Here is a 19,389-nt window from a genome sequence, read left to right on the forward strand (position 1 = left end):
GTGAATAAAGTTTTTTTCCTTTTGATATGTTGAAACGTATGCTAATGAACATTATTCTGACACTGTGGATGCCACATGATCGTCAAAACTATGCATGCAGATCTGCAGCAGATTAAGCCTGAATGCCTTGGGCTGCTAAAAAAGAAATTAAGTAATAGCATCAAAAGTAATGTCATGAGAGAAAAATTATAAATCCTCTTGTTCTCCATTTGTTGCATTAAACGCTGGACACCATCTGCTGGGTTGTACCGCAGAATCCAACAGCAGCAGGGTGGCAGCTGCCATCCTAAGACGCAACAGCCTGGCCACAGCCTCGTGCTGCACGCTGACAAACACTAAAAATACTGCTCTGGGCTCCGTTAATGGGCTCTTACACGTCTGATTACAGCGACCGGGCCGGCACGCTGAGCCGAGATGAAGCCAGAAGGTCATTTATATTTATCAAAACGTAAAAACAAACACAAAAAGATCTTCCTGTCTAACATGTCGATCTCTTCTATCCCCCCCACCAGGCAGTAGGTGACTGAGATGGGCGTTCGTCTAGGCTGCTGGAGCGACTCCCCGTGGTGGCCGCCGCTGCTGCTGCTGCTATTCTGCGCCATCCCTGGCTGTTCCGGCCGGCCGTTCGGGATCCCCACGCCCTCTGTGAATGTGGCGGTGGTGTTCAGCGGCACGGCCTACCAGACGGAGATCAAGGGGCGTTTGAGTCGGGAAAACTTCATGGATCTTCCCTTGGAGGTGAACCCTATCACTGTACTGGTCAACAACACTAACCCTCGGGCGCTGCTAACCCGCATCTGCGACACTCTCTCAACCAACCGTGTCCATGGCGTGGTGTTCGAGGACAACGTGGGCTCAGAGGCCGTGGCGCAGATCTTGGACTTCATTTCCACTCAGACGGCCGTGCCAATCGTGGGCATCAGTGGAGGCTCTGCTGTCGTCCTGCCACACAAGGTCAGCTCGTCATCAATTACTACACCTCACACACACAAAAGCCTTTGTTTTTATTCCACCGCCGCTGATCTTTCAGTTTTTCTTTTTATCCAGAATACACCAACACCACAGTACCAACCAGTGTTGGTCAAGTTACTTGAAAAAAGTAATCAGTAACTAATTACTGATTACTTCCCCAAAAAAGTAATCCCGTTACTTTACTGATTACTTATTTTCAAAAGTAAATAATTACTTAGTTACTTTTTAAAAACACGATTTACAACCTGAACAGGTGATAAAGTGATAGATCTTTCAGCCTAATTCTACTTTTTCTGCATAATCCATCATACAAAATGTAATCAAATGGAAAAGTCTCTTTTTTTTAAAAACTTGTTTTATTAGTTTTAATCTTTTAACTTTATGCATCAAGCAAAAATTTAATTATATGCAACATTCTCTGACTGGAAGAAATTAGTTTAACATTTAAACCTATTTTCTGCACATTCCAGCACATAAAATAATTTTTTTTGTGTTTTCACTCAGTCTTTCAAATAGATGCAAGTAAAACACAGCAGAAAATAAATAAAGGCAAAGACTCAGCGGCCCTGTTGCTCTATTTTCACCTGTAAAGCAGGAGTGGGGTAGGCGGAGGTTTACCCTGGTGCAGGTGTGCCGCGGTCAGTGGAAGAATCCGCGAGTTTCTCTGTGAGTTTCCCATTACGTCGTAGCTACTCGGTGCTTGTTGGAAGTTTAGGGTTTTTTTCGCTGTAAAAAGAAGTTTTCTTCCCACGCACAGCGGACACTAATGATTTTGTCACTTTTTATGGAATCAAACTCAAAGTAAGGTCAGTACTTCCACGCTTTAAACGCTGCACGCTCATACTCTCTCTGCACTCGATATATGATCCATTGTTGATCTGCACACAGCTGTTGCCACGAACCTCGCACTCACTTCCGTCACTGTCGTGAGACATTCTCGCAAAAAATCACGGTTTTAGTAACGCAGTAACGCAGCGTTCCTACGGGAAAGTAAAGGTAATCTAATTACCATTTTTGCAACAGTAATCCTTTCTTTACTCGTTACTTGAAAAAAGTAATCAGATTACACCATCTCTGGTACCAACTATAATAATATTTCATTAAACAAAGGAGATAGGTGCTCTATGAAATCAATTGTTGGGGTCAATCTCATTCCTGGACAAAGTTTCTGTTTTTCCTTTTGGTCTGTCAGGTATTAAGAACTCCTTACTCTTATTGAAGTTAGATAACAGCTTCATTCAGTATTTAGACATTTACTTAATCACTTGAGTCTGCAGCGTGACTCGTGGTAATTATAGTCCTCGTAGCAAAAAGAGAAATCATTTCAATCACAATTCTGCTTAAGGTGATGATTCATTTTCTTGAGAGCAGTTAAATAATGACAAAGAAGCCATTAGGAAAAAAACAGGAATCCGAGTGCTAATTACATCAGCTTAATGAACACTGAAGGACGTATAATACGTCACTTTAAAGCGAGCAAAAAAGAAGAAGAGAAAAAGAAAATCGATGGATATTAGTAATGACCAAATTGCACATTTGCATTATTGTTTCACACAATTCATGAGAAGAAAATGTTACTATTTCAAAGTCAGATACAAAGAATATACCTTTTATTCAAATCCTCAGTTTTTAATACACATATAGGACCTTTACTGCCTGATCTACGGCCTTCAAAGCATTCTACTGTTGCTCCAGCTGGAAGCAACTTTGGGTTCAGTGTCTTGTTCAAGTTTCAAAGCATCAACCATGTATCATAATTCCACTCCACTATCTGAGCCACAGTCTAACGGATATGCTTCACACATAATTTTTGCATAACAAAACCCATCATGTCAAATGATGAAGTTGTGCTATTTGAAAACGAGTGAATAACAACACCAAAAAAATCCAGACTTTCATTTGCCCCACAGATTTGCCAGCTGATTTATTGTTGGAGCACTCATGCTGCATAAATAATCAGTACAAATGACTGACATCTGCTCTGACTGGCAAAACAATGCAATACATCTGCCCATTTCCCAGTAAGATGCCCATGATAACGCTGGTATCACCACCACGCCGTCTCAGATGCTCATTACATTGCACGAATCTGTGCAAGTGAAGGAGAAAAGGGTTGGTGCATTTCTTCACTGTACTGTGGTGTCAGTGTGTTTTTATCTTGTAGTTAATATTAGCTCCCTGATTAACTTTCCAGATGTGAGCCATCCTTCCTCAATGCAAGACGCTGAATTTTGGTACCCAAGTGTATCATGAGGTACTGGCTCCAAGTCAAATGGGTGAAGGAAACAGTTTATATAAGACTAACAACATCTGGCACCAGCATGCTGATAATCTATTGCAAGAGGAAGTGATATGATTTATTGTTATGTCAACATTAGGGCTGCCACAAACGATTATTTTGATAGTCGACTAGTCACCGATTATTTTTGCGATTATTCGACTAATCAGATCATCATCCATTGGACGTACAGCGTACAGCTTATTGCACCAGCAGCATCTGCTCTTATATAACTATCATTAGCTTACACCTTGAAGTGTTTGTGCTAACTAAAAATAAAGACAAGATGGTAGTTTATTAATTTTTAATGAAATTTGCAGATTGTTTCGGTGAAGTTTAATAAACTCCTTGCTTTCTAAAATATAACAGGACACCGGAGTATATTCTCCATCGTCTCACACTTCTGATAATCAGCTGTCTGCTTGACAGTTTTAGCTGTGCAAAAACTATAACTTTAATCTCAGCCAAACCGATTTACTCAGGAACAAATAAAATACTAAAGAAAGATAACTTAAAAATGTTAGTTTGGCTAAGTGACTTATATATATATGTTTAACCTGACTAGCGAAAGACGGCGGTGGGTTTGAAAACGATTTGCCGGGAGTCCGGTGTTCTCACGGCTCTAGTTAGCCTTGCCCCCGGCTAGCTAACGAGCTAGTGGGTAACAGACGTCTCCGAAAACGTCGGAGCGCTTTTGAAAATATGTGGTGTCTTGATAAACTGAGCAGATATTTGAAGTTTACACAGCTACATTCTCGCCTGAAAATATGTTAAACGTTTATTTTGTGACCCAGAAAGAATAATAAGAGTAAAGTTAAAACTAACTAGCTGCCGCCATTGTCGACAACTGCGCTGGGCTGCGCTATGAATTCTGGGACACAGCTTCTTCTTCTTCGGGGTTTAACGGCAGCTGGCATCCTTGTACATGCAGTGCTGCCATCTTCTGTTTCAGTCCGTTATTACACTCTTAAATCCTGCTACTCATTCCTGCGTCCTTTGTGATCTTACAAAGCTTCAAACGATGCGTCGACTATTAAATTAGTCATCGACGATTTTAATAGTCGACATAATCGTGACTAGTCGACTAATCGTGGCAGCCCTAGTCAACATTTAGTGCAACTTCTAATTTTATTAATAAGAAAAACTAGAGTTCCAACTCTTTTGAACATTTTTGTGCAGATGTTGTATGTCGAGGTTGTGTTACATGATGTTAGTGCCACATGCTGCTACACTGAGGTGAGGTCAAGTACAGGAGACAAGTTTGTGGCTCAAACGAGCATTTAAACCACATCTGAGTTGAAGCTGGTTTAGCTGCAACGATCGATCTAAACAAGCACAAATACCAGCAACAGAGACTATAATCTTTTCTCTGGTGACATTTCTACAAGAAACACTTTGGCGGAGCTGGGATAGCATCACACGTCGACAGCCGCAGTCTGAAGCCCTGAAAAATGATTCTTTCACTTGATGACTCGACTTGGTGGTGGTGCACATTATGCTTGGTTTCTTGAATGATGCATGCTGCACAGCTATTTATGTTTTTCCTCACACGTAACAACTTGGCTGGGCCATTGAGGCAAACACAGCCACACTGCAACTTTTGTTTTTGCTAGCTAGTCCCAGACCTGCCGGCTCATGTTTGCACAGCATCAGGTTGACCGTGTCGCTGTTGTGGCCGTCCTCAACGCCATTTAGCTGCTTCCCAGATGTTCTCTCAACCCACAGTCAGATGGACTTTTAATACACTTTTTTATAATATATTAAACAAATGTTATATATTTGTGCCCGTACCACATAAAATACAATCAAAGTCTATGAGAAAAGGATTTAAAATGTCATTAAAGATTTATTTTAAACCACTATTTAAGTTCTAATTAAATATTACCACACCAACGAGTTTGGTCAGCAGCTTTCGGGGAGTCGAAATTAGATCAGAGGCATTTATTATTTTTAAAAGCTAAAAAGATGTTTTGTTTGTTATTACTAGGATTAATGCAAGCATACAAATGCTCTGCACCCCTATCAGCCTGCCTCACATTCACCTTTAGACTTTTCAAGACCTGTTTACTCCTTCAGATGAAATCTAAAACCAAACACACTGATGTGAGTGTAAAATCTAAGTTAAGGTACAATCAAAGTCTTTTAAAAGTGTTAAAATGTGTTTAATAATGTGAAAAGTATCATTGCTGCCCTAAAGCTATTTTAAGTATTAGCAATTTCTCAGTAAACTCAAATCTTCCCATTTCATTAGTCTGAAGAGTAAGCAGCTTTTAGGCCTTTTTCTTCATCAGCAAACTGCAGGCCTCCCACGCCTAAACTGACCCCCTACCAGGTCTCAGCACAGGGGATTTTGAGATGTGTTTTTAGCCATGAGCTACAATAATAAGCTAAAGCTACTTTTACAGTTAAAAAGAATTGGTCTCTTTATTTACAAATGATGGTGATCCTTTGCAACGATCAGATCAGTGGAAAAATGCTAATACGAAAGATGCACAAGAGGTTTTAACCATCACAGCATCTAACAGCACGAGCCTGAGGCAGTAATCTCACGGCACTGAATTCATCTTTTCACCTACAGCATCAGTGAACTCTTTCAGTGCTTTGGATAAGAATATGGTTCTTCATTCAAAGCCCCAGATTGGCCTTTTCCATTTGACTCTTGAGGCTTTCCATAAGCAAGGAGACACTAACAAGACTCCAGTAATTTGCATCATTCACACGGGCCTGTAGACAGCTCCCCTGTCAACAACATCCATTTCAGAAAACATGCGGCGTGATCTCGCCCTCCGCATGGCGTCGAGGGTAATAAAAGAGATGTCATGCAGCAGTTAATGCCTCCTGCTGCTCATTTACACTTTAACCATTCAAACCTGAGGACAGAAACAGCGAATCAATCACAGTAAATTACAGAATAAACACATGTAATAAGAAATAAGCTCTTTGACAAAGGCTAGTGTGAAAATGAATGATTGCTTTACATCAGCAATTAGTTGGGACCATTAATTTATGACATTTAGTGAAGCCATTATACTTGCCTTTCAGAGCAGTGAGTGCATGCATTATTAATATGGATGGTCCCAGCTGGAAACCAACCGTAATCTACCCACTGAGGCACCGGGTCTCTGAGTGACATGCACACATGCCTGCCCTGCATGATTTGCTATTTGCATGCAAATAGTTTCCCGCAGCCTTGGGTCCACTTGTACTTAATCCATACCACAAATACCAAAGATTTTGGTTATTACTAAACATTTCAAAAGCATAAAAAACATGGAGCATGCTTAGACTTTCTCAAACTTCACCTGCTTCCAAGTAGAAGAACACGCGACCTTCAAACTGACCCCAATAACGGTTATGAAACAAAAAATGTTGCTGCTTCAACGCATTCAAATTTCAGGTCGGCCAGTTTGTTTGTGTGAACATTTTAAGAAGCTAATAACTTGTAGAAAATTAAACCAAACCCACAAATGAAAAATGTGCTTATTGTAGAAACGAGTAATCACAAAATCCTTCTTTACTCTATATACACACGTCTGTCCACTCGTATCCATCTTTGCACTGCTTCCAGGCAGATATCTGGGCAGCGTGTTGAATCTCTATCAAATAAAATCCGTAACTTTTGCAGTCGTCACTGAGACAAAAGAAAAACTACATCCATGTAATCAGTTAATTTGATTTTATAAAATTGATACATTTTTTCCCAAAATAAGGTTAAAATTAATTTCAGTCAAAAGTTGTAATTCTACTCTGCATACACACATTACAGCTGACCGCTATCTCAGCTCATCCCAGCAGAGAACTGAGCAAGTTCACGTTATAGATTCACCAAAGAAGAATCTTTATAACCATATAATGACAGAATAATGAATAGATACGCCCATAAAGCAAACAGGTGAAAAGGGGGGACTGGACCTACTGGGTAGAGGTTCCAGGGAAGACCCACAACACGCTGGAGAGGTTATATCTCTCAGCTGGGCTGGGAATGCCTCGGTGTTCCCACAGATGAGCTGGAGGAGGTGCCTGGGGAGAGGGAGGTCTGGGTTTTTCAGCCTGAACCTGTGACCTGGGCTGTGATAAGTGGCAAACAGATTGATACTCAATTGTGCATCAATTTATAAATGACTGGCTCATGTGTTGATAATCTCTCTGGTGGCAAGGACAAGGAAAACGTAACAGACAACAGATAAATGTAGTCATAAAAAGAATCATGTGAATGTGGCATTTTATCCCGCTCTAAAGTGAACCTCTCAGTCCGCACTGCCACGTCTCTTTAAATTAAAACTAATGCATGCCTCAGAGGTTAGAGATGTGGGGTAGCTGTAGCTCAGTTGACAGGAAACATTAAATCTGTCCCTGCTGACCATTTCTCAAAATATCCTCAGGCAAGGCAGTGCACCCTAAATCGTCTAAATATTCTCAAGGGATAAAAGTTAACGGCTCTGAACATTAAAATCCTCCAAAAGAAGTCGAAGTAAATGATTAATAAAATAATAACATGCAAAAATGTGGAGAACTTTATAATCTAGGGGAAAAGAGTCAGACAACATTATAAATAAAGGTTTTACAGATAAAAGCAAAGCTGGAAGTTCAAAAAAACAACAAAAACTTTTAGAGCGACTGATATAAAATATGTCATAAAGATTATAAATTACCTGAAGGAAGAAGAAGATGATCTGTAATTGTCTGTCAGACTGTTATAGACCAAATAAAACACCAAAAAGCACTGTTTTTAGACAGCAAAAGTGCCATAATTTATGCTTTATTCAGTAGCATTTTAATATTTGATCGCTGAAAAGGTAAAAATGTGCAAACAGTAATGAACGAGCTGCACAGAGATTATTTTGATCTAACCTTCTTTGAGTTTCCCCTTAATCAGGAATGCCATTCACCAATTGATTTATGGGGTGCTGTCAAGGGTAGTCAACAAGGCAATGGAGCTCATTCATTTTTCATACATATCACTGAAAGCACAGAGTTTGAGCCCTATGAAAGCGACAGCATGAAATTAGGTGATAAACCGATTGCTATCCTCAGGACATTTCTGTTTGTCGATTGGCAACATCAGAGCTGACGTGCCATTATACGCCTCATTTTCTATTCCTATCACAAACAGCCATTAAAAAACTAATGCTGGGCCGAAGACTCAATTAAGAATATTGCTTTTTCGTGTAATTATAGTATTGGAACTCATTCAGCTAGCAGTCACGTCAGGATCAGATGACCAAGGGAAGCTTTAGATCAATCAGTTCCCAGGAGCCTCCTCAGTGTCTAAACACTGGATAAAATCAATATCAATAATCACGGCTGACACAAATCACCGACAGGTTTGGGAAGCCCGAAGAACGCGCACCTGGTAAAGCTGGTCAAACAAGGAACAAACGCATCAACTTTCAAGAGGTACAAGAACCATCAGACTCCAAAGAAAGAAAACAGAGGACAAGATTAGCAGGTCTACTTGCTTTTATTTAATTTGATACACTAGAGACTTGAAATAAACTATTCCAACATCAAAGTGCCACAATTACACAAACTCACAACCGCTTGAGTCAGCTGTAGACAAACACCTGTTGTGTTTCGGAAGAGTTACTGTGTTTGGCAGTGGAGGCGGCGGAGTTTCCAAACTCGAGGGGTAGACTTGAACTGATACGGATTCTTTCTGTGTTTGTGGCGTTACTCTCTGTGCTGGTTGAGCTGCATGCTTCATGCCTGCTGCCGTCTGCTGCAGCTACAACGCTGAATGTGGATCACAACCTTTTATTCGTTCAACCAGTGACAACAAAAGTCGCTTATCATTGTTAGAAAAGATCCTTAAACTGCCACAGACACAGAGTCATCATATCCAGAAAAACAACATAGTCTAGCCAAATGACTCTAGTTGGAAATGAATAATAGTTCTTGGTGCAGTTTTTATTTTAGTGACGTTGTCATAAAACGGTAAGAGAAGTATTTTGGGGGGTTTAATCTGTAAGTGAGGGCAGGAAGGATTGATCCACCATCTTCAGTAACGTGGATTCTGTATAGTCTGCTGTGATGAAGAGAGCTGAACGTAAAGCTGAACGTGAAGCTGAATGTGAAGCTGGTCGTTCTACATTTGTGGATAGTGACTAGGGATGACTAGGGATGGGTATCGTTTAGGTTTTATCCGAGACCGGTGCCAAACCGGTACTTTTGAAACGGTGCCGGTGCTTAAACGGTGCTCAAACCGGTGCTTAAAGAATGGAGAACACAAAATCGGTCCAAAAACCTCTCATGTTCAGCTGTTTTTTGTAAAAAGATAACAATGTTAGCCTTTTCTGCAGCTATGGGGCATATATGTTATCACTCTTGGCTGGAAGCAGTGCTTAAACAATGGAAAAAACACAAACTTTGTCCAAAAACCTCTCATGTTCAGCTGTTTCCCTCTTTTTCTTTGGTCATTTTAGCCTTTTTGGCCAGGGTGAAGGGAGTATCTGCCATCAAACAAGAAGACAGCCGCATGTAGCTATGATGATGTTTGCTAGTTCACCTTACATGCATTAATGTAATAACGTGGTTAGCCTACTCAATGTAAATTACACACGAACAACATTAAGCTACTCACCCAGAGAAGAACGGCTGCTGCTGCATCATCATCCTCATCATTTCTGCTACACTGGCAGGGCTAGGGGCCAGGACTCTGCTCTACGGGTTTTTGGGGGATGTTGCTAACTCCGGGTCCGATAACAGGCACCACACCCGCAGTAGATGTGCTCGGTGTGAGGTCTCGCAGCAAGCTATCAAATACGGCGCATTTCTGGGCTTTTAAAAAAAACGCTATGCGTCGCCAGGTGTTTCATCGGATTCTTGGTGTTACCTCCTTTGACAGTATCACAGTATCAGCTTAAAGCACTTGTTGCTGCTGAGTTTGCATCTTTTGCTGTGAAGTACAGCCAGACTTTGACCGCTTCGCCTTGGGCATTTTTAATCTGTAGCTCTGCTCTAAAAGAACGTACGTACCTGGACCCGCCTACTATCCTCGGAAACGTAAAATGATTGGCTAGAATCTAAAGTGTATCACAGCTCAGGAAAAAAAAGCACCGAAATAAAGCACCGAAATGTGCGCTGCTTTTCGGTCTGGTTACTACCGTTTATGTCAGAACTGGTGCCATCATGGCACTGGATACCGGTACCCATCCCTAATAGTGACTAAAAAACAAGATGGCAGATACAAGTGTTAGAAGTCAGGTTCTTAATTTCGTCATCTACTCGAAGAGAGAGGCTGAGGAGCTGGGTAATTTGAGAGAGGCTGAGGGTGGAGCCACTACATCACCATCAAAAGAGCATCTGAAAGCATTCGGGCATCTGACCAAGATGCCCCCCGGACACCTCCTATGTGAGGAGACTTGATGTTTTTGATGGATGAACAGATGATGGATGTATGGATGGATTTAATTCAGTTTTATTTTTAATAATAATAGAGAGAAAACCCAAACATTCAAACGTCCCCCTTTGAACAAGCACTTGGCAACAGTGTGGCTACACATTCTCAACGTGTCTGATGTAATTTCGCTGAACAGGGGAGCATAAATTCAACTTTTCTCTCATTATCCATTTAGTTCAATATCCTGACCTAAAATCCAAAGTACTCTTTGAAGCATCCATTCTGTAGTGTGACAGATCACATCCTCCGAGCAAGACCGTCTGCACAAAGTGTACAAAATGTATGACAGAAAGGACCAAAAAACCCTGATTGTCTTTGCAAGAACAAGAGCCTGAGGCTTTTCTCAAAACTAGAGCACTTCTTTTTTTTCAGACTCTGCCGTGTCTACTTTTGGAACTCACTTGTGCCCACTTCTCAAGTCCTGCATGTCAAAACTCACAGAAATAAGAGGATAACCTGTCTAGACTGAAGCAGACAGACTCCTGAACGGTCACAGAAAGCAGCCAGCGGTAAAAAGGACAAGTGTTAGCAGAGTCAGTACATGTGTATATGCAGCGTCACGTTCAGCTATCGGCTCCAGTGAGATTCATTAGGTCGGGTCCAGAGAGGCCCGTATGTATTTTTTTTTTTTAAAGTATTTATCAGCTCAAATCCCTGATATTTATTAGTTTATTGATGATTTTCCAATTTTATGTTCACGTGCAACTATGGCTCATCTCAACCAGCTCATGACAACTAAGATTAAATTGATGACACTGCAAACCTACCTAATTATAATTTATAACATCAATCTGTCACATTAATCACTTTGGAAGTCTTTTTATCTAAAATATATAAACGCTCTGAACATGTGAACATGAGGACGTATGCTGCTAGGGCTGCTCAATTAATCGAATTTTAATCACGATTACGATCTGGGCTTTCGACGATCATTAAAAATGACTGAGACGATTATTAGCCCCTCCCTCGTGCTTTACTCTCGCGCTGCTCCGTGTGGCAAATCGAGCGCACCTCTCTGCATTTCGAACACGTGTCACAACAATTAAGAGCAACGGTCCCCAACCTTTTTTGCGCCACGGACCGGTTTATGCCCGACATTATTTTCATGGACCGGCCTTTAAGGTGTCGCGGATAAATACAACAAAATAAAACTAGTACCGGTACCGAAAAAAAGAAGATTTATTCATAACACACGTGAAAAGACCCAGGAAAACATATTAAACGATAAAAACGATAACAAAATAACGCTGAAAACCATACATTTCACACCTGAGCCTCAACTCTCGCGGCCCGGTACCAAACGACTCACGGACCGGTACCGGTCCGAGGCCCGGGGGTTGGGGACCGCTGATTTAGAGGACCCGAGGGAAGCTCGGAAAGCTGAGCAGAAGTTATTTGGAGAGGAGAGTGACTGCTGTTGGTTGAAAAGAGAGGTAAAAAAAAACTTCAGTGGTGTGGAAACATTATGGGTTCAGTCAAACGTGGATCAAGTAGACACAGTGTGTAAACTTTGCTACAGTGTAGCTGCACCACAGAGCAACACTGCAAAGTTCACTAAACATAGATGTTTACATTTTTCATTGATTTCTTATATTGCAAACATTTGCACTGTTATCAGTATTTGCACTATTTTATATTATTTTTTGACAATCTTTAAAGTCATTATTCAACACATTGTTATTGTTAAATAAATATCGTCAAATAATGGAAATCTCAATTTCAGTGAAAATAATCGTGATTATCATTTTTGCCATAATCGAGCAGCCCTATATGCTGCATCACTAAATCATGAAACGGTAAAACTGTGTGACAGCTCGACTTCTCTCTAACTCTAACCCTCATTTACCATTCGCACCGACCGATCCTCTCCACGTCAAGAATAACTGATATTTAATGAAGTCCTGTGTCTGGTTTGTTTATGCGACTGACTCGCTTACTGATGGAGGGATTTAATAAAAGTTAAACAGACCGAAGCAACAAACAACTTCATCCCCGGTTAACATTTTGTCAAACCAAGATTAGGCAACATTTACCGATGAGTCTCATTAACAACCGCTCACAGCGAGCTCTGTGCACCACGAGAACTGAGCGTGTAAACTGTAAGTCTGCCTCTGTCGATATTTATAGACCCGTGTTGGTGCTGAAACGTGGAAGTAGTGGGACGTTTCACAAAGGACGGGCTTTGAGGCGTCTTCATTCTTGGTAACACAGAATTAATGGTTTCGGTGACTTGAATTAGCTTCTGTGCTCGGATGTGCGTTATTTCAGTGTCGCTGCACGCCACCTATACAGTCCTGTTTTGTGATAAATGCCACAGGGAGCCGTGTGTCTGTCCCTGGTCAACGTGCAGGATCTACGTGACGTCAGCAGCACAGGAAGACGGTGCCAGGGCGCTTCCTGCTGCGCGGCGGAGGCAGACATATGTCGCAGCAAAGCGCCGTGGCCAGAAGTCACTCTTCATAGAGGGACAGAGGGAGAGGAAGGGGAGATGGCTGCAGTTGAGTCATGTGATCAGGGGAGCCATACACCGCTTTGTGTTCCGTATCTTTAGTGCCAAATTTCACTCACTGCCACAACACATTTACCTCAGTACATCCTTTCATCGTGGTCCTATCCCAGCATGCTCCTCTGTCACACCAACCCTCTGTACCTCCTTCTTCACTACATCGATGAACCGTCCATCACAGCACGTCTCTCTCCATCATCTTGCAAACATTCTCTTGCTGCTATCTTTCTATCACAAATCACCCGTCAGTGTGTCCTTGATCCCTGACTCAAATATCTTATTTTCTTTAGATTGTTGGATACAGTCCAAGCCTATCAATAGATATCACCCACCTGAGTCATTCAAATAACCTTCAGCTATGAGCTAGGATATTTCTGAGCCCGTAAAGGTCAGTTATTGTGTATTTTTAACTATTAAATTTAATATATATCCTTCAATACATATTTTAATAAATAAAATAAATTAAACAGCCATTTAAAAAGACAGCTAAAGGTCTGTTACAATGTTGGACGTCATCCAACCCATCATCCTCGGAGGTTTTGCTCTTGTGATGGATTTGAGTTTGCCCTTTCTGTGCTGTGTAGCAACATGAAACACATAAAACACAATGGTGTCCGGACTTTGATTAATCATCGTCATTGCAATCTCAATAATTCTCAAGTGGAGAAAAGGTTGAAACATAATTGTCCTGAAAACAAAACCTGTGCAAACAACAAGCAAAAAGTTAAAATAACCAAGATTTTTGGACCTGATTTGCAACAGGAGCGCCTCATTTCGCCAAACATAGAAACTAGGGCTGCACAATTGATAAAATTTGAGTCTCAATCTTAAATTTCTGGCTTCCCACAGTTAACTAAATATAATTAAGCAACAATAAAACTGCTCTGCCAAATAGAAATCAAAGCAAACCCCAATCAAACGCTTGCTAAATGACCACACGGCTCTGTGTGCCAATAACAGCTGTTCCTGCACCGCACAGCCTGAAGTCTCCAGAATGAAGAAAGAACAAACTGTGAGACAACAGATCTACAACAAAATTAAACGGTCTGGTCCGTTGTTAGAGATAATCTTGATATGGGGAAAGTTAACTAACACAAATCATACACAAAGATGTGGGTCTGAACTGCAAAGCAACACAACCTGAAAACCACACCACAGACTGCAGTTTATCGCCCAACATTAACAACATCGTCAATAAAAACAAGCGTGTACAAAACATCAGTGTATCCATCGATACACAAAGATGCACTGAAATTATCAAGGAGACACACAGGCACAACTTTTAGTGTTGGAGATAATCACAATAGATCATCTAAACTCTGTAAGGTTTTCAAACCTTTACAAAGAAAATGTCAGGCTGCAAAGAACGTCTCCACGTGGACATTTAAGAGCATCATCAGGACTTGTTCTGAAAACTCTTAGAGGGTTTTTGTCTGTCTGCACTTATGCACGATTTCTAAAACTATGTTTGTAAACAGATATCAGTTTAGCATATTTTAAACTTCTGAATGTAATCTCAGCCTTCAGATGCTAAGCTTTTCACTCAATGGCTGTAATCTTCTTTGGGACTGTGGACCATTACTATGACACTGTGGAAGTACAGCTTACTGCGCAAACAGAGTCACGGACAGCAGTTTGTATGTATAGTATTCAAGCTACTCATTAGAGACAACTGCAAGTCAGAAAAAGCAATTTAGAGACTGCTTGTGATCTATTTCAAAGAACAAAACAAAGCAGACACAATATTTCTGTCCTTTTGGGCTCGTGCAAACCTTTCTGCCTTTACGCCAAATTTAATTTGACCCATTTCAAGATTTAAATCTGCATTTTATGCCTAAAAAGGTGGAGAATTCATTTAACATTATATGGAAATGACTGGTGACGACTGGTTCCCTTCCATACCACATGCACTGGACAGTACTCTGCATGCTGTGCACACTGACAAGGCGGTCGTGACTTCAGGCTTTAAACTGCAGCTGAGCCTGTGGTAACGCCCCAGGCTCACTCTGGCTGCACTACCAGTCTGCTCTCTGCTAATTGAGGCGTTGAGACTGTAGTTTGCAGGCAGCTTTAATCTGACACACCCGTGGGCTAGCAACCATCTACAAAGCATACAGAAACACAAGCCCGTACACACAGACGCATACCTGCACAGACACTCGATGGCTCCTCGGCACCTGTCAGGGTCACACTTGTAGGGGTGAGGCAATTACGCTGACAGATTTGCTGTGCAGTGAGGGGAAGTAAATTTGTAGATTTATATGATTCAAGGAGAGATTCTTCAGCTCCCCCGTGACCAACCTGCATAAAGACCCTGCACCCAGTATAGATGTGTATAGACAACCAGCATCCAGAACAGTCTAATCCATCTTAGTCCACAGCAGGATGTTACACACCGAGTTTCCCAAAAGGTCCAGAGACCCAATGTAACTTATGCAAATATTAATCTGTAACACATTTAAACAAAACCATATTATCATTCATTGCAGCTGCATGTTTGTCCACCCATGCATGAACGACTTTTATCACGCTTCTTCCCTGTTCAGGGACGAGTGTGAGGAAACAAGGGCAGTGGCAAGCGAAGCAAGTCAACAGAAAAGGAAAATATTTTCATAGCTGCGGGCAGAGTAGAGTCACAGGCACAAAGTCAGTGGATTTAACCATGACGTCTGAAACCGTAAGACCCTCATACATCACAAAACCGCTACACTTCTCTCAAGGACGACGAGGAAACAGAATGAATAAGCTCAGAGGCCCGTCTGAGGATACACGACGCCTCCTTTTTTTGAGCTCTGAGGGCGCGCTGCTCAGGATGAAGTGGTTTTTCCCCAGAGTGATAGAGGGTCAAGTGGGGGCCACCTACCTATCAGCCTGAGGGTGGCAAAAAAGGCTTTTATTAGAGCAAGAACACAACCGAGTCCAAAGTTACGCTTTTCACAATTTTGGAACGATGCATTAAAGACAAACAACTAAGATTAATCGTGTTGATAAAAATTATCCATCATCATTAAACCTCCAGAAGAAAACAAAATGTATTCACAACAAAACTTTGTGCACTCAGTCACGCTAATGTCACGCCGCTCCAAATGATTCACGGTCTGATGGCGGCGTTTGTTTTGCTGAGCAGTGCGGTACAGTACAAATGATACAGAATGATTGGGATCTGCTGACGAATCGATCAATAATCCTTCATCTCAATCGCTCTCACGTTAACTGTGATACCCTGCTATCATTTCTGAGAAGTGATGCTATCATCATTTACAACAGCCTCATAGTTTGCTACTGTCTCATAAGACAAGTCTTGTGAAATAAGTCAGTCTTAAAATATCACTTAGTGATTAATTATGTCTATGTTTTAATAAGTTGTCTATTTTAAGTAACAGTGTCCACCTGACCTATAGAGGATGCTTCATTCAATGCAATAAACCAATCATTAAACACAAATGTTACTTTTGTTTCAGTAGAAAGTGTCTCTACTGCCACTTTAAGAAAGTATTCCTTTGTGCCAGAAAGACTTTAACACATCTTACTAGGGCTGCTCGATTATGGCAAAAATGATAATCACGATTATTTTCACTGAAATTGAGATCACGATTATTTGACGATATTTATTTAACCCTTTAAGACCTACTATAGAACCAAGTCCACCAGAGCTTATATTATTTTTTTTACATGCTGTAGTGCCATTTGTAGGAGCATTTCAAGTTGCTATACATCAATACAACTGTTATAGCCCATATTTTAATAATATGTATGCATTAAGTCCATAGTAATTACATAAATTGCAAAAAAGTGCAATAAACAACAAAAAAAATTGAAAATCGCTTTTGTTTTGTTTACATATATTTCTACTTGGAGAAGTTTAAGAGGTTTATCCCTCAAAACTTTAAATACAATAAAGTTGCAAAAAATAGTTTCCCACCACAGGAAATTTATTTTGAGTGTCTTCATAGTTTTATTTTGGAGATACAGCAATTTTTATATACTGCAGGAAAAACAAAAAACAATCCTATGATGCAAATTTGCAAAGAAAACAACATGTGCATCATTTCACTGTGGGAAGTGTTACGAACAGCTGATAGGAACGGCAAAGCCTGTTTCTGGAATATTATGTTTTTGTTCCTGCAAGCGCTTTTTATGCAATTTTTGCAAAGCTATATGTGGAACGAAACCGTGACCGAGGACAAGCTGATGGCATAAGATGTAAGTACAACTCCTCCGGTTTCATATGCAAAACAAATTATTGCGCTAGCTTACACGGTTCAGGTTCTACAGGGATTTAAAAATAGTTACGCAAAACGGAGCGTGCTGCTCTGACCGGCTTTAAAGGGTTAACAATGACTTTAAAAAAATAATATAAAATAGTGTGCAACACCACTGAAGTTTTTTTTTTAAACTCTCTTTTCAACCAACGGCAGTCACTCTCCAAATAACTTCTGCTTAGCTTTCCGAGCTTCCCTCGGGTCCTCTTAATCAGCGGTCTCCACCCTTTTTTGCGCCACGGACCGGTTTATGCCCGACAATATTTTCACGGACCGGCCTTTAAGGTGTCGCGGATAAATGAGGGAGGGGCTAATAATCGGCTCAGTCATTTTTAATGATCGTTGAAAGCCCAGATCGTAATCGTGATTAAAATTCGATTAATTGAGCAGCCCTACATCTTACCAAGGATAATTTACAGCCACTTTGTCTTTAATTCTGTGCTGATTCATTGCCGTTAAATGTTTCAGACAGCGGGTTTAAATGGTAGCTCATCACTAAATCAACTAAATCACAGTAAAGAAAAAGAAAAACGGCTTTTCGGTTGAATCTCAGTCAAAACCCAATCACAGCTGCCGCAGCTAACAAAGCTTCGCTTCACCAGAAAAGTTGCATTAAAATAAAGAGGTGGGGCTGTGTCTCATACCACGAGATCATACAAACTATTTTCTCACCACTCCACCGCTTTTTCCTGATAATACACTTAACAGAAAACCCATCCTTATTCCTCCCCTCAAGGTCAGTGCATTTTCAGAGGAGACAGGTGAAACGGCGCAGGTTCTGGCCATCCCTCTGCGTTTGCAAGTATGGATGGCATCCACTGTTTGTACGGCAAAAATAAGACACGTGGGTTTAAGTGATGAATGAGTCTGCAGCTCCTGGTGGAGCAAAATAAAACAGAAGCACTTAGCTCTTGTCAAAGCTGCACTGCAGACTGGTTGGGCGACTCTCTTCCAGGTGTCCGAGGATGAATTATGTGTGTGTGCAGGCTTAGTGGTATGAGGGGGGTCCTCAAGATGTTGCAGCACATTTTCCAAACTGAATTGAGATAATCATTTGCTTTTTAATCAGCAACAAATTGTGTAGTGTGTGCCAACAAAGCATGAAGGTGTTTCCCAACGTCACACCATATTGTCCTCTCCCTCCAGGGTGAGGGCTCCAACTTCCTCCAGCTGGGCTCCTCCATCGAGCAGCAGATCAACGGTATGTTCAAGGTGATGGAGGAATACAACTGGGACAGCTTTGTGGTCATAACCAGCCTCTACCCGGGTTACGAAGCCTACGTGGATTACATCAAGTCCTTTACTGACACCAGCTACTTCATATGGGATCTGCAGGATGTTCTGACCTTCGACATGTCCACTGACATCACGAACGACATACGAGCGCGGAGGCTGCTGCAGCAGATAGACGCCCAGGTGCTGCTGGTCTACTGCTCCCACGAAGAGGCCCAGTACCTGTTTGCCATGGCAGGAGAGGTCGGATTAGTGGGACCAGACTACATCTGGATTATCCCGAGCCTGGCTGTGGGAAACCCAGACATCCCTCCACCCGACAGCTTCCCGGTGGGGCTCATCAGCATCATTACGGACCGGTGGAGGATGAGCCTGAGGAAAAGGGTGCGCGACGGGGTGGCTATCGTCGTGAAAGGTGTCCAGAGTTTTCGAAAACAAAGAGGCTTCGTTCCCGAGGGCCACAGCGACTGTCACAACCCTGTCAAGGCGGTAGCTACCAATGACACCCTGTTCAGGTAAGCTACGATGTTGTGGGCAGCGCCTTTACTTTACTACCAACTGTTTCTGTCTGGTCTGCTGTTACATATCCTTAATGTAAAAGAATTAAATTCTTTATAATATGATAAGTAAACTGCTAATGAAGCAGTGCCACCGGCCTCAAACTGTGTGACACAGTTTAAGCTTATAAGAAAAAAATTAATTAATTAAAAGAGGTCACATGGACACTGTCAGGTAAAGT

At 41.4% G+C, this 19,389-nt stretch overlaps 1 protein-coding gene across 1 annotated transcript in view; it reads left to right on the forward strand.

Annotated features, from left to right (window-relative positions):
* The window catches only part of grin2ca (glutamate receptor, ionotropic, N-methyl D-aspartate 2Ca), a 74,421-nt gene that overhangs the window by 19,200 nt on the left and 35,832 nt on the right, over positions 1-19,389 (forward strand). The window contains exons 2-3 of the mRNA XM_085455031.1: positions 513-954; positions 18,564-19,165. Coding sequence (XP_085311157.1) covers positions 529-954; positions 18,564-19,165 — 1,028 coding nt within the window. The 5' untranslated portion in view covers positions 513-528. The remainder of the gene's footprint in view (positions 1-512; positions 955-18,563; positions 19,166-19,389) is intronic.

This window comes from Copadichromis virginalis, linkage group LG4, assembly GCF_057382275.1.
Source record: "Copadichromis virginalis isolate Kocher_CV1m ecotype Utaka linkage group LG4, C_Virginalis_male_GT1.1, whole genome shotgun sequence".
NCBI classification, from domain to species: Eukaryota; Metazoa; Chordata; class Actinopteri; order Cichliformes; family Cichlidae; genus Copadichromis; species Copadichromis virginalis.